The sequence below is a fragment of the Chrysemys picta genome, chromosome 1 (genome assembly GCF_011386835.1).
Source record: "Chrysemys picta bellii isolate R12L10 chromosome 1, ASM1138683v2, whole genome shotgun sequence".
Classification (NCBI taxonomy): Eukaryota; Metazoa; Chordata; order Testudines; family Emydidae; genus Chrysemys; species Chrysemys picta.
This window is the reverse complement of record NC_088791.1, coordinates 327,226,641-327,238,939: the sequence shown is the minus strand read 5'-3', so window position 1 is coordinate 327,238,939 and position 12,299 is coordinate 327,226,641. Positions and strand designations below refer to the sequence as shown.

Here is a 12,299-nt window from a genome sequence, read left to right as displayed (position 1 = left end):
CTGTAAGAAGAAACATGTTAAAATTTAATTAACTCTGAGTTTATTTTTTAGTACTTTCCTGTTTGTTTGCTGTTTAGGAAGTTTAGATGACTCCTCAATACAAAGCACTGATGCTGCTAAAGGCTTTGCCCTGATGTATAGTATTGTAGATGAAAATCTCAGCTGGTACATTGATGCAAATATAAAAGCTTTCTGCTTGGACCCAACCACGGTTGACAAAGAGGATGAAGGTTTCAAGAACAGCAACAAAATGCATGGTGAGCAGCCACTATCAAGCACAACCTTGTCATGCAATAGCGACTAGACTCTTTTCATGTCTGTAATATGTTGCTGTTCCTTATAGATGCTTTTTAGATGTCTTTCCTTTCTCTGTTAATTGGGAAGAAATGAAAGCATAGGCTGAGGGTGGGCGAGACTATTAACCCATTGTACTTACGGAAAGCCTCCCCTCAAGTCTATAAGCAGCATGGTATGTAGGGCACAGGATCTGAGGAAGGTGCCTGGCTCCTGTGCCCATCACTACCACTGGCTTGCTATTTGAACTTTGGCAAATGGCTTCAGTTTCCCCACCTGCAAAAGAGAAATGATGAGACTGACCTTTTCTAAAGCATTGTGAGATGTAGTGCATAAAAACACTACTGGAAGTGGTGAGTGTCCAAGGCTCAAAAGTGCTTTACAAATAATGGGCCAGATCCTCAGCTGGTATAAATTGGCGTTGCACTGTTGCAGTCAGTGGAACGACAGCCCTTTGTATCAGCTGAAGATCTGGTCTCATGAAGTTAGCCTCTTCGCTCCCTGCAATGTAGGTAGGTGGCACTGTAGTCCCTTTGCATGTGGAGAAGCTGAGGTAGAGAGAGATTAACTTAATCAGTTTCAAATCTGAGTGCCCAGAGTTAGGCACCTAAACCCATATTTACACACCTAAATAAATGGCCAGATTTTGAAGTTAATGGAAATGTGGAATCCCCATTAATGGAGGCTTTTAAGAACAGGTTAGACAAACTTTTGTCAAGGATGGGCTAGGTATACTGGGTCCTTTCTGAGCACAGGGGGATAGACTAGATGACCTCTCAAGGTCCTGTTCAGCTTTACATTTCTATTATTCTATGATTTTCAGAGGTGTTGCATACCCACAGTGTCCATTAACTTCAAAATCAGGCCATTTATTTACAGATTTCAGTGAAAACGTAGCCTAAGTGGCTTCCCAAGATCACCCAGGAAGTTTGCAACAAGTAGCGATAGAAATCCAGGTCTCTTGATGCCCAGGCCTGTGATCTAACTGCAAAGTGCTCCTTCTTCTTTCCCACCTGGAACTATTGCCGCAATGTTTGCACTCTGGTTTTCAGTCGTAGCAGCCGCTCATCCTTTCAGAACAGTTCTTCAGCCGCAACTAATACATGCTATTAATTATTTATATCTGTATTATCGTAGTGACTAGTCATGGACCAGGACCCCACAGTGGTAGGTGCTGTACGAACATAAACCAAACAGACAGTCCCTGCCCCCAAAGAGCTCACACTCTAAGTATAAGAAATAATAGACTAGATGGATACAGAGGCACAGACGGGAGGGCACAAAGAAATAATGAAACAATATTGGTCAGCATGAGGTCTCTGCACATTAGCGGCCTAACCGTTGTCAAGTTTTTTGTAGGCATAATGGAAAAGGAGAGTTTTGAGGGGGGTTTTAACTGCCTAGCTTGGATATGGTCTCAGCATGGACATTCTGCGGGTTTATTTTAAGGACCAGGCATTTACATTCTTTAAATAAGAGTTACTAGCAATCTGTGCTTCTCCTTTGTATCTCATGGGTTGTGTTCTGTTTTGCTTTTAGCTATTAATGGTTACATTTTTGGAAATCTCCCCACCTTGGAGATGTGTGCTGGTCAATCCGTGTCCTGGTATTTGATTGGGATGGGTAACGAGATAGACATCCACTCTGCGTATTTCTATGGCCACACCATCATTAACAAAGGCCACAGGGCAGACGTCGTCAACCTATTTCCAGCAACCTTCATTACAGTGGAAATGATTGCAGGGAATGTTGGGAAGTGGCTGTTAACCTGTCAAGTAAATGAACATTTACAAGGTACAGTGATACAGATCTGGCAAATCCTTCCAGGAAGATGCCAAGTTAGATAATTTATAGTACATATTTCAGACTAAAAAAGAGAACTCAAGGAGCAGAAGTAGGATTGCGGGCCTACATTTTCCCAGGACATTAACATCTTACACTGACTTGTTTCATCAAATAAATCTCGAGAGTCTGATTTCGGTCATTGACAAAAAGCTGTATGGTGCCAAATCATCAGCGAGTGTAAAACTTCAGTGACTCATGTGAGTGAGGATGATTCACACAAGAAGGGGTTGCCAGATCCAGCCCTAGCTCAGTACTTTTGTGCATATTGGGGCTTTTGGTGAGCAATGAATGCAGGGTCAGGCCCTTTGTATGCACTATCTTGTAGAATATAGACTGAGGTGGGCAAAATTTTTGGCCTGAGGGCCACATCTGGGAGGGGAAAATTGCAAGCAGGGCCATGAATGTAGGGCTGGGGCAGGGGGTTGGGGGTTGGGGTATGGGAGAGGGTGCGGGGTGTGGTGTGCAGGAAGGGGGAAGGGGTTAGGGCTCAGGAGGAGTGCAGGGGGCTCAGGGCAGGTGGTTGGGGTGCAGAAGGGGTGCGGGGTGCAGCAGGTGGCTCAGGGCAGGTGGTTGGGGGCTCAAGGCAGGGGGTTGGGGTGCAGAAGGGGTGCGGGGTGCGGCAGGGAGCTCGGGTGCAGGAGGGGTGCGGTGTGTGGCAGGGGGCTCAAGGCAGGGGGTTGGGGTGAGGGGTGCAGGAGGGATTCGGGGTGAGGACTCTGGCCTAGCACTGCTTACCTTGAGTGGCTTCAGGGGGGCTCCCTGCCTGCCCTGGTCCCGTGCCGCTCCCGGAAGCGGCCAGCACCATGTCCCTGCGGCCCCAGGGGGGCGGAGACAGAGGGCTCCGCGCACTGCCCTCGCCTGCGGGTACCTCCCCCGAAGCTCCCTTTGGCCGCGGTTCCCCGTTCCCAACCAATGGGAGCTGCAGGGGGCAGTGCCTGCAAGCGAGGGCTGCATGCGGAGCCCTCTGTCCCCCCTCCCCCAGGGGCCGCAGGGACGTGGTGCCAGCCGCTTCCGGGAGTGGTGCAGGTCCCGTAGCGCCACAGGGGTGGCAATCCTGCGGGCCGGGTCCAAAGCCATGACGGGGTGGATCCAGCCCATGGGCTGTAGTTTGCCCACCCCTGATATAGACTCTTTTACACTTAAAAAAAGTCATGTCAGGTAAAACATTTCATACTTTTTTTGTTTAAAGAAATCTGATAAAAATGGTCTGTGTTTCTAGAAGGCCAGTGAGAGGCTTTTGCATGAAAGAACTTACTATTATTATTAAGTTTTGTTTGTATTACACAAGAGCCCATAAGCACCCAATTGGCTCTCCGTCTGCACTGTACAGACCTAATACAAGAGAAAGTCCCTGTTCCAAAGAACTTACGATCTCAGTCTGATCCAGAGACTCCCACTGGCTTCTATGAACTTTGGATCAGGCAATCAAGGCTTGATTCTGCAAGGTGCTGAGTGCCTCCCACAAGATGCTGCCCACCCTCTCCATTCCTACTGAAGTCAGTGAGAGGTGAGGATACTTCATACCTTTCAGGAGGTGCTCAGTACCTCAAAGGACCAGACCCTAAAGGCCAGATTCTGCCATCCTTACTGAAATCAATGGGAGTTAAGCGCATAAATACCTTTGAGGATCTAGGCCTTTGACTAGTACCAATGTGCCATGCTAAAAAGAGTAACAGTGGCAGAATTCAACCCCATATAAACTGGGGAACGCTTTAAAAACATAAATTTGTCCAAACAATCCAAGTCATTTCTCCCAGTCCATGTTGTTCACCTTCCTCTACTGAAACTAATGTACATTAACTTTGCACCAAAGAGATGCCTGAAATGGTGAAACTTGCACTGTTTTAAGAACTGTTTGTGGATTTTTTCTACACTTTAGCTGGTATGAAGGGGCTGTATAACGTTCAGATCTGCCATAAAAATGTTTCTCAGCCTTCGTTGACTGGTCAGGAAAGAAGATATTTTATTGCTGCTGAAACCGTGCTATGGAATTACGGCCCTGAAGGCTATGATAAATTCACGGGGCAGGCCTTGAATACCACTGGCAGGTATGTGTCCCAGCTTTTCATTCAGACTTTTAATGTAAAGAGTATGGGTGGATTTTCACACCTCCGTAGCAGATTTGTATGCTGGATTACCATTCATTAAAATGGGTGTCCAACTCCCTTAAGTGCCTTTGACAATCTCAACCATTGTGTCATAGGTTGCCATAATGTGAAATCTTTTTTTAAATTTCTGTTGATGATGATGATGAGATTTTGTACTAGGATATTGCCCAGAGACCGTAATCAGGATCAAGGGCCTATTGTGCTAGGTGCTGTACAGACACGTAGGATGACCAGGTCCTGCCCTCTAATATTTACATTCGCTTATGTCTTGCTTTGAATTAAACTGTAACACAGAGTGAGCACAGATTTGTTAACTTAGTTTTCTAGATATACACCTCTACCCCGATATAACGTGACCCGATATAACATGAATTTGGATATAACATGGTAAAGCAGTGCTCCGGGGGCAGTGGGGAGGGGGGGCCTGTGCATTCCGGTGGATCAAAGCAAGTTCGATATAACGCTGTTTCACCTATAACATGGTAAGATTTTTTGGCTCCTGAGGACAGCATTATATCGGGGTAGAGGTGTATTAATACATGTAACTGGCCCTTTCATGCCAAATAGTGTGCATCTCACTCCTTTGTGTTACAAACCCAATTTATATAGAAACTTTGCGCACCCATGAAATGTAATCAGGTGAAGCCCTGATGAGCCACACCTGGGTTGAATCAGGTGATTCCAGGGTAAAAGGTCGCGGGAAGCAGCAGGAGTGTCAGGCTGAGAGAGTAAGCATAAGACAGCAGGGCCAGAGCTCCAGCTAGATGGGTGGGGCTTACGGTTTTGGATTCTGTGCGGGGGACTCATTGAGGACTTTTTGGATTCGTTTGTGATTAAGGACTCTTGAGGTTTGTGTGAACTTTATTTGACATGAAATCAGTCCCAGAAAGGGCTGCTGTGAGCCACAGCAGAGACTGTCTGGAGTGTGTAAGGGTATGTCTGCACTGCAATTAGACACCCGCAGCTGACCTGTGCCAACTGACTTGGGCTCATGGGGCTCGGGCTAAGAGGCGGTTTTACTGCAGTGTAGACATTCAGCTCTGGGACCCTCCTATGTCTCAGGGTCCTACAGCCTGGGCTCTAACCCAAGCCCAGAAGTCTACACTGCAGTGAAATAGTCCTGCAGCCTGAGCTCCGTGAGCCTGAGTAAGCTCCAGGGGCCAGCCATGGAGTTTTGATTACAGTGTAGACATACCCTAAGGCACTGGTGGGCAACCTGCAGCAGGCAAGGCCTGCTCCCAGTGGCTGCGGGGTTCGCCGTTCCTGGCCCATGGGAGCTGCCGGAAGCAGCAGCCAGCACGTCTCTGCGGCCCGCGCTGCTTCCCGCAGCTCCCATGGGCCGGGAACGGTGAACCACGGCCACTGGGAGCTGCGGGCGGCCGTGCCTGCAGACGGTCAATGTAAACAAACTGTCTCACGGCCCGTCAGTGGATTACCCTGACGGGCTGCGTATGGCCCCCGGCCCGCAGGTTGCCCACCACTGCCCTAAGGTAAGGGGCCTAAGAGGGGGCCAGTAAGGGCAGGGTACCTGTAATGGGACCCCTGGCCACGAGGGAGTGCTCTGTAAGTGACCACATCACTACACCTCTCATCTAAAAAGTGACTCCTCCAGTTGCTCTACACCCCAATGCAACACTGAAGCACTGGTTCAGTACACACACCTTGTTGAAGGATAAGGCCTGGGCAGGGACTATCGAATAGTGGAAGTAAATGTGTGGCTACTCAGGTTGTGTTGGTGAGAGGGTTTTGGCTTCTTTGACAATGAGCTGATGTTCCAGGAAAGAGGATTACTGTGATGGGATGGGCTCCACCTATCAAATAGTGGGAAGAGTATCTTTGGACATCGTCTGGCTAACCTGATTATTTTATTTGGCATATGCAATCTGGTCAAGCCAAACCACAGCATTCTTATCAACAGTGTTCAAGGCACAAAAACCTCTAGGAAGTGGAGTCATTTTGCAGTTCTCACCAATGCATGTCATGGTTTGTGGCTGCCCACATTGACATGGTGGACTGTCTCTAAAATGCCACTGAAATTCTGCTGCAACACAAATTCCATGTCCGGTACAAAACCGGTTGAGAAGGCTCCATTGCCTTCATGGCAAATCAAATGCGAGTTAATGTTGAGTGGGGTCCGAGACAAGATAATTATTTGTCTCTTTCTCTGCGCACCATGAAGCTTGCCACGTGTCCTCTACCGTAAATCCTTTACCTTGTAAATTTATCTACAACATGCACTGTGAAGGCAGACAACCATATGCTGGATTAAACAAGGCTTTAGTTAACAGTAGATGTGGCGTATTACACAATTTTGTCATCAGCTTTGCTACACTTTCCTCTCTGCAAACACTGGATGGAATAATATTGCAGAGAACCCGTAACCATGGTAGAGGAGTAGATTTAAGTGTGCCTGAAATAATATGCATGGTGAAATTAAGTTATACATCAATCATCCTTGTGTGAGATGAGCAAGCCCATACTGGAGTGCACTACTCTGCTGCTGAGTAACAGAGTGCCACTGCTGATGTGCATAGCGTTTGGGTGTTGGCGCCCCAGGTCATTCTGGCCAGTTTTCCGAGCAGGTTGTTGTGCCTTTTGACCTTAGTCGCTGTCTTTTTAAGATGGTCACAACTAAGGTCAAAACGCACAACAACCTGCTTGGAAAACTGGCCAGAGCAACATGGGTTGTCAATGCCCAAATGTTACACACTTCAGCCTTGGTACTATGTTACTCAGTGACAGAGTACTGCAAACTTGATAAGGAAAGCTTTAAACTAGGTCCTACAGGGGATGGTGACAAAAATCCATCCAATGTGCATCCAGGCTCAAATAATGAATGACAAGGGAAAGGGGCTAATTTCTGGAGAAGAGACTAGAAATCACAACTGCATTGAAAAGACAAGAGGAAAAGCAAGAGGGCACTCAGCAAAATATCTTCGATGCCTGTATACAAATGCAAGAAGTATGGGGAACAAGTGGATGAACTGGAAGTCATGGTATATGAATAAAATTATGACATAATTGGCATTACAGTAACTTGTTGGGGAAATTACCATGATTGGAGTACGAGCATTGAGGGCTATAGCTTGTTCTGAAAGGATAGGTATGGGGAAAAAGGAGGAGGTGTTGTGCTGCACATCAAGAATGTATACACTTGCTCCGAGTTCCAAGAGGAAGTGAGTGACAGACCTACTGAGAGTCTCTGGGTGAGGATAAAAAGGGAAAGAACAACAGCGATGCTATGGTGGGGGTCTGTTATAGACCACCACATCAGGGAGAGAAAGTGGATGAGTCATTCTACAAGCAGGCAACAAGACTAACTAACACACATGAGCTAGTATTAATGTGAGATTTTAACTTTCCTGATATCTGTTGGAAGACTATTACAACAAAACATAACATGTCCTGCAAATTCTTAGCATATGTCAGGGACAATTTTCTCATTCAGAAAGTTGAGGAAACAACTAGGGGGTCATCTGTTTTGGATCTGGTTTTGACCCAGAGGGATGAATTTGTTGCGAACGTGAAGGTGGTCAGGAACTTGGGAGGAAGTGATCGTGATCTGATAGAATTCAAGATCCTATGGAAAGGAGGACATGAAAACAGCAAAACAAGGACACTGGAATTCAAAAAGGTGGATTTCAACCAACTCAGAGAAATAGTAGGCAAGTTCCCATGGAAACACCAATTAGGAAAAAAAGGAGTCAAAGGAGGCTGGCTGCCAAGGCTGGCAGTTCCTAAAAGATGTAATACTGGAGACTCAACATCAAGCTAGTCTGACACAGAGAAAAGATAAGAAGCACCATAGGAGGCCAATGTGGCTGCACAAGGAGCTTTTTAGCTATCCGAAAACCAAAAGGGATACACACAGGAAATAAAAAGAGGGGCATGTCACCAAGGAAGTATACATGGGAATAGCATGAATGTGTAGGGAAAAAATCAGGAAAGCCAAGGCAAAGAATGAGTTATAGCTGGCAAGAAATATTAGAGACAACTAGAAGGGGTTCTTCAAACACATCAGACGAAAAAGAAAAATCAAGGATGGTGTGGGTCAACTGCTCCATAGAGAAGGTGAGCAGCCAGCATGGATTTACTAAGAACAGGGGTGTCAAACTCAATTGCACAGGGGGCCAAAACTCAAAACTCGCGGGCCGAACAGTATAACCATTTATTTAACAGACTAAATATTTATGTTTTTTAACCATTAATATGAACCAAAATACAGGATATCATTCCAAAATAAATACATTTCAACTTAAAATATTTTGCTCTTCATAAAAAAATATCCTGTCAATACAATACATTCAAAATCTGTACATGCTGGAATATTAAAAAATCTGAAAATATAAATAAAAAATTGAATTTAAAGCAAAAGTATAATCATAACAAATCATAACATTCCATTTTCTTGTCCTATTTAGTCAGAGCCTGATACTTGGAGTCTTTTCTTTGCAACAAGTTCGTTTATGTTTGGGGTTAGGTTCTGTGTTGTGAAGATTCTCAGGATCGATTGCAGGTGTTCATCAGTGAGGCGACTCCTGTGTGACGTTTTGTTAATTTTCATCACAGAGAACAGCTGCTCGCACAGATATGTGCTGCCAAACATGGACAGGATTCGAGCCGCATGTTGGCGGAGCTGCGGCATCGCTTCAGGAATGAAGCGAGTGAACTGTGCTGGCCCCGCAGTGTCGTACTTTGCCTTCAGTGTCCCGTTACATTGCAGTTCTATCAGCTCCATCTGCATTTCTACAGGTGCGGTTTCCACATCGACTGCAAATGGGTTGCGAAGCAGCTCGAAGTTACTTTTCTGTGCCTCAAAGTCACTGAAGCGCCGTGCGAACTCAGTGCGCAGCGCGCTGAGTTTTTCAGCAAAGGTGGCATTTGGGAAAACTGTGGCACTTTCTTGGTTCCGTATTACTTGGCAACAGGGAAAGTGAGACAAGTTGCATTGGTGCATTTGTGTCTCCCATAAGTGCAGCTTCACTTGAAATGCCTTCACTGCATCATGCATATCGGTTATTATGTGCTCCTGTCCCTGGAGTTGAAGGTTTAAAGCGCTAAGATGCGACGTTATGTCAGCCAGGAACGCCAACTCACATTTCCACTTTTCATCCCGCAGAACTGTGCAGTCTTTCCCCTTACTGTCCATGAACTGGCAGATTTCCTCTCGCAGCTCAAAGTGTCTTTTGAGAACTTTTCCCCGACTTAGCCACCGGACCTCCGTATGATATGGCATATCGCCAAACTCGCTATCTATTTCCCGCAGAAAAGACTGGAATTGGCGGTGATTTAAACCGTGGGCTCTGATAAAGTTGACGGTTTGTGTTAGTGTTCATCACATGATCCATTTTTAGGACTTTAGCACTCAGCGATTCCTGGTGTATGATGCAGTGATACACTGTCAACTCACCGGCACAGTTCTCCTCCCGCATCTTTGAGCGCATCCTTCCCACCAGTCCATTTTTTTCACCACACATAGCAGGTGCGCCATCTGTTGTAAGTCCAACGAGTTTTTCCCACGGCAGTTTCATGTCGGTTACACTTTGAAATACATTTCCAAAGATGTCTTCTCCTTTCGTTGTCCCGTGCATCGATTTAATGTCCAGTATTTCCTCTGTTACGCACAAATTGGAATCCACACCACGGATAAATATCGCCAGCTGTGCAGTGTCAGTCGCGTCAGTAGTTTCATCCACGGCAAGGGAGTATGCAACAAAATCTTTTGCTCTTTCAGTCAACTGTGTTTTCAAATCAGTCGCCATCTCACAAACCCGATTAGCAACAGTGTTTCTGCTGAGGCTTACATTTGCAAACGCTCGCGTTTTATCTGGACAAAGGACGTCGCACACTTTCATCATACAATTCTTTACGAATTCCCCCTCGGTAAACGGCCGTCCTGATTTGGCGATCTCTTCGGCCACAATGAAACTTGCTTTCACAGCAGCTTCACTTTGTGATTTTGCTTTGGTGAAAAACGTCTGCTGGGATGTCAAATTCTTCTTCAACTCCTCTACCTTTTGTAGCTTCTGTCCTGCGCTCAGGTTTTTGAATTTGTTCTCATGTTTCGTCTCGTAGTGCCGTCTTAGGTTATACTCCTTCATTACAGCGATATTACTCCCGCAAAGGAGACACACTGGTTTACCTGCAATTTCAGTAAACATATACTCATTCTCCCACCGGCTTTGAAAGCCTCGGTTTTCAGAATCAATTTTTCTCTTGGCCATTGTTGGGGTCTAGCTTTGATTTGATATTAGCGTTGTATACATCAACAGACCGCGAACTTGAACCGCGGCTTGCCGTTGGCGGCAATTGCACTGCATCATGGGATTTGTAGTGTGTGTTATTGGGGCGTCATATCACAGGGCCATTAAAAACAGATATATAAAACGATTTCGCGGGCCGGATATAATTGTATGGCGGGCCGGATGTGGCCCGCGGGCCTTGAGTTTGACACATGTGACTAAGAACAAATCATGCCAAACCAGCTTGATTTCCTTCTTTGACAGGGTAACTAGTTTGGTGGATGGGGGAATGTGGTGGACATAATATACCTGGATTTTAGCAAGGCTTTTGACACAGTCCCACACGACATTCTGAGAAGCTGGAGAAATGCAGGCTCGACAGAACTACCATTAAATTGATACATAATTGGTTAAACAACCACAAACAAAGAGTAACTACTAGTGGAATAAGCAACAGAGGGTCCTGTGGCACCTTTGAGACTAACAGAAGTACTGGGAGCATAAGCTTTCGTGGGTAAGAACCTCACTTCTTGCATCTGAAGAAGTGAGGTTCTTACCCACGAAAGCTTATGCTCCCAGTACTTCTGTTAGTCTCAAAGGTGCCACAGGACCCTCTGTTGCTTTTTACAGATTCAGACTAACACGGCTACCCCTCTGATACTAGTGGAATGATGTCAGATTGGAGGTAGGTCCCAAGTGAGGTTCCCCAGAGATCTGTTCTGGGTCCAGTGTTGTTTAATATCTTTATTAATGACATGGATGTAAGAATAGAGAGCATACTGACCAAATTTGCAGATGACACAAAGGGGGCATTGCCAACACTTTGGAGGATAGAGCTAAAATTCAGAGGGATCTTGATAAATTGGAGAACTGAGCTATAGACAACAAAATGAAATTCAACAAAGACAAATGTAAGTTGCTACACTTAGGGAAGAAAAACCAAATGCACAAATACAAAATGGAGGATAACTGGCTTGGCAGTGGCACTGCTGGGAAGGAGTTGTGGTGGATCACAACCTCAACAGGAGTCAGAAATGCGATGCTGTTGCAAAAAAAGTAAATGCAAGTTTAGGTTGCATTAACAGAGGCTTAGCATGCAAGTCACAGGAGGTGATAATACCACTCTACTCAGCGCTGATTAGGTCTCAACTGGAGTACTGTGTCTAATTTTGGTCACCAGTGTATAGAAGGGATGTAGAAAAACTGGAAGGATCCAGAGGCGAGCAGCAAAGATGATCAAAGGGATAGAATGCAAGCTATATGAGCAAAGGCTGAGGGAATTGGGTATGTTGAGTTTGGAAAAGAGGAGATTAAGGTGGGACATGATAGCAGGCTTCAAATACTTGAAAGGCTACTTTTAAAGAAGATAGAGAAAAGTTGTTCTCTCTTGCCACAGAGGGCAGGACAAGAGGTAATGGGTTCAAACTACAGCACAACAGATTTAGGAAGATTTTCCTGAGATTTAATCCTAACTGTAAGAATAGTAGGACAATGGAACAGATTGCCTAGAGAGGTTGTGGAAGCTCCTTCACTCCTATCCAAAAGGAGACTGGGTAGCCATTTGTCTTGGATGGTGTAGACCCAACAAATCCTGCATTTTGGTAGGAGGTTAGACCTAGATGACCCTTACAGTTCCATCTAACCCTATGGTTCTATGATCTTGTTCTTCACACTCTCTTCCTGTCATTTCTAACAACAGCCACACTCCACCTTTCCAGAATTCGAAATCAGATGACGACGCTGTCACTTAATTCTGGAATGTATAACCTGCCAAGGCAAGAAGTTTTAGACAAACTATTAGACCGATCTC

At 45.6% G+C, this 12,299-nt stretch overlaps 1 protein-coding gene across 1 annotated transcript in view; it reads left to right on the top strand.

The window, feature by feature from the left end:
- The window catches only part of HEPHL1 (hephaestin like 1), a 57,349-nt gene that overhangs the window by 15,635 nt on the left and 29,415 nt on the right, over nt 1-12,299 (top strand). The window contains exons 4-6 of the mRNA XM_008174374.4: nt 78-257; nt 1,834-2,088; nt 4,019-4,187. Coding sequence (XP_008172596.2) covers nt 78-257; nt 1,834-2,088; nt 4,019-4,187 — 604 coding nt within the window. The remainder of the gene's footprint in view (nt 1-77; nt 258-1,833; nt 2,089-4,018; nt 4,188-12,299) is intronic.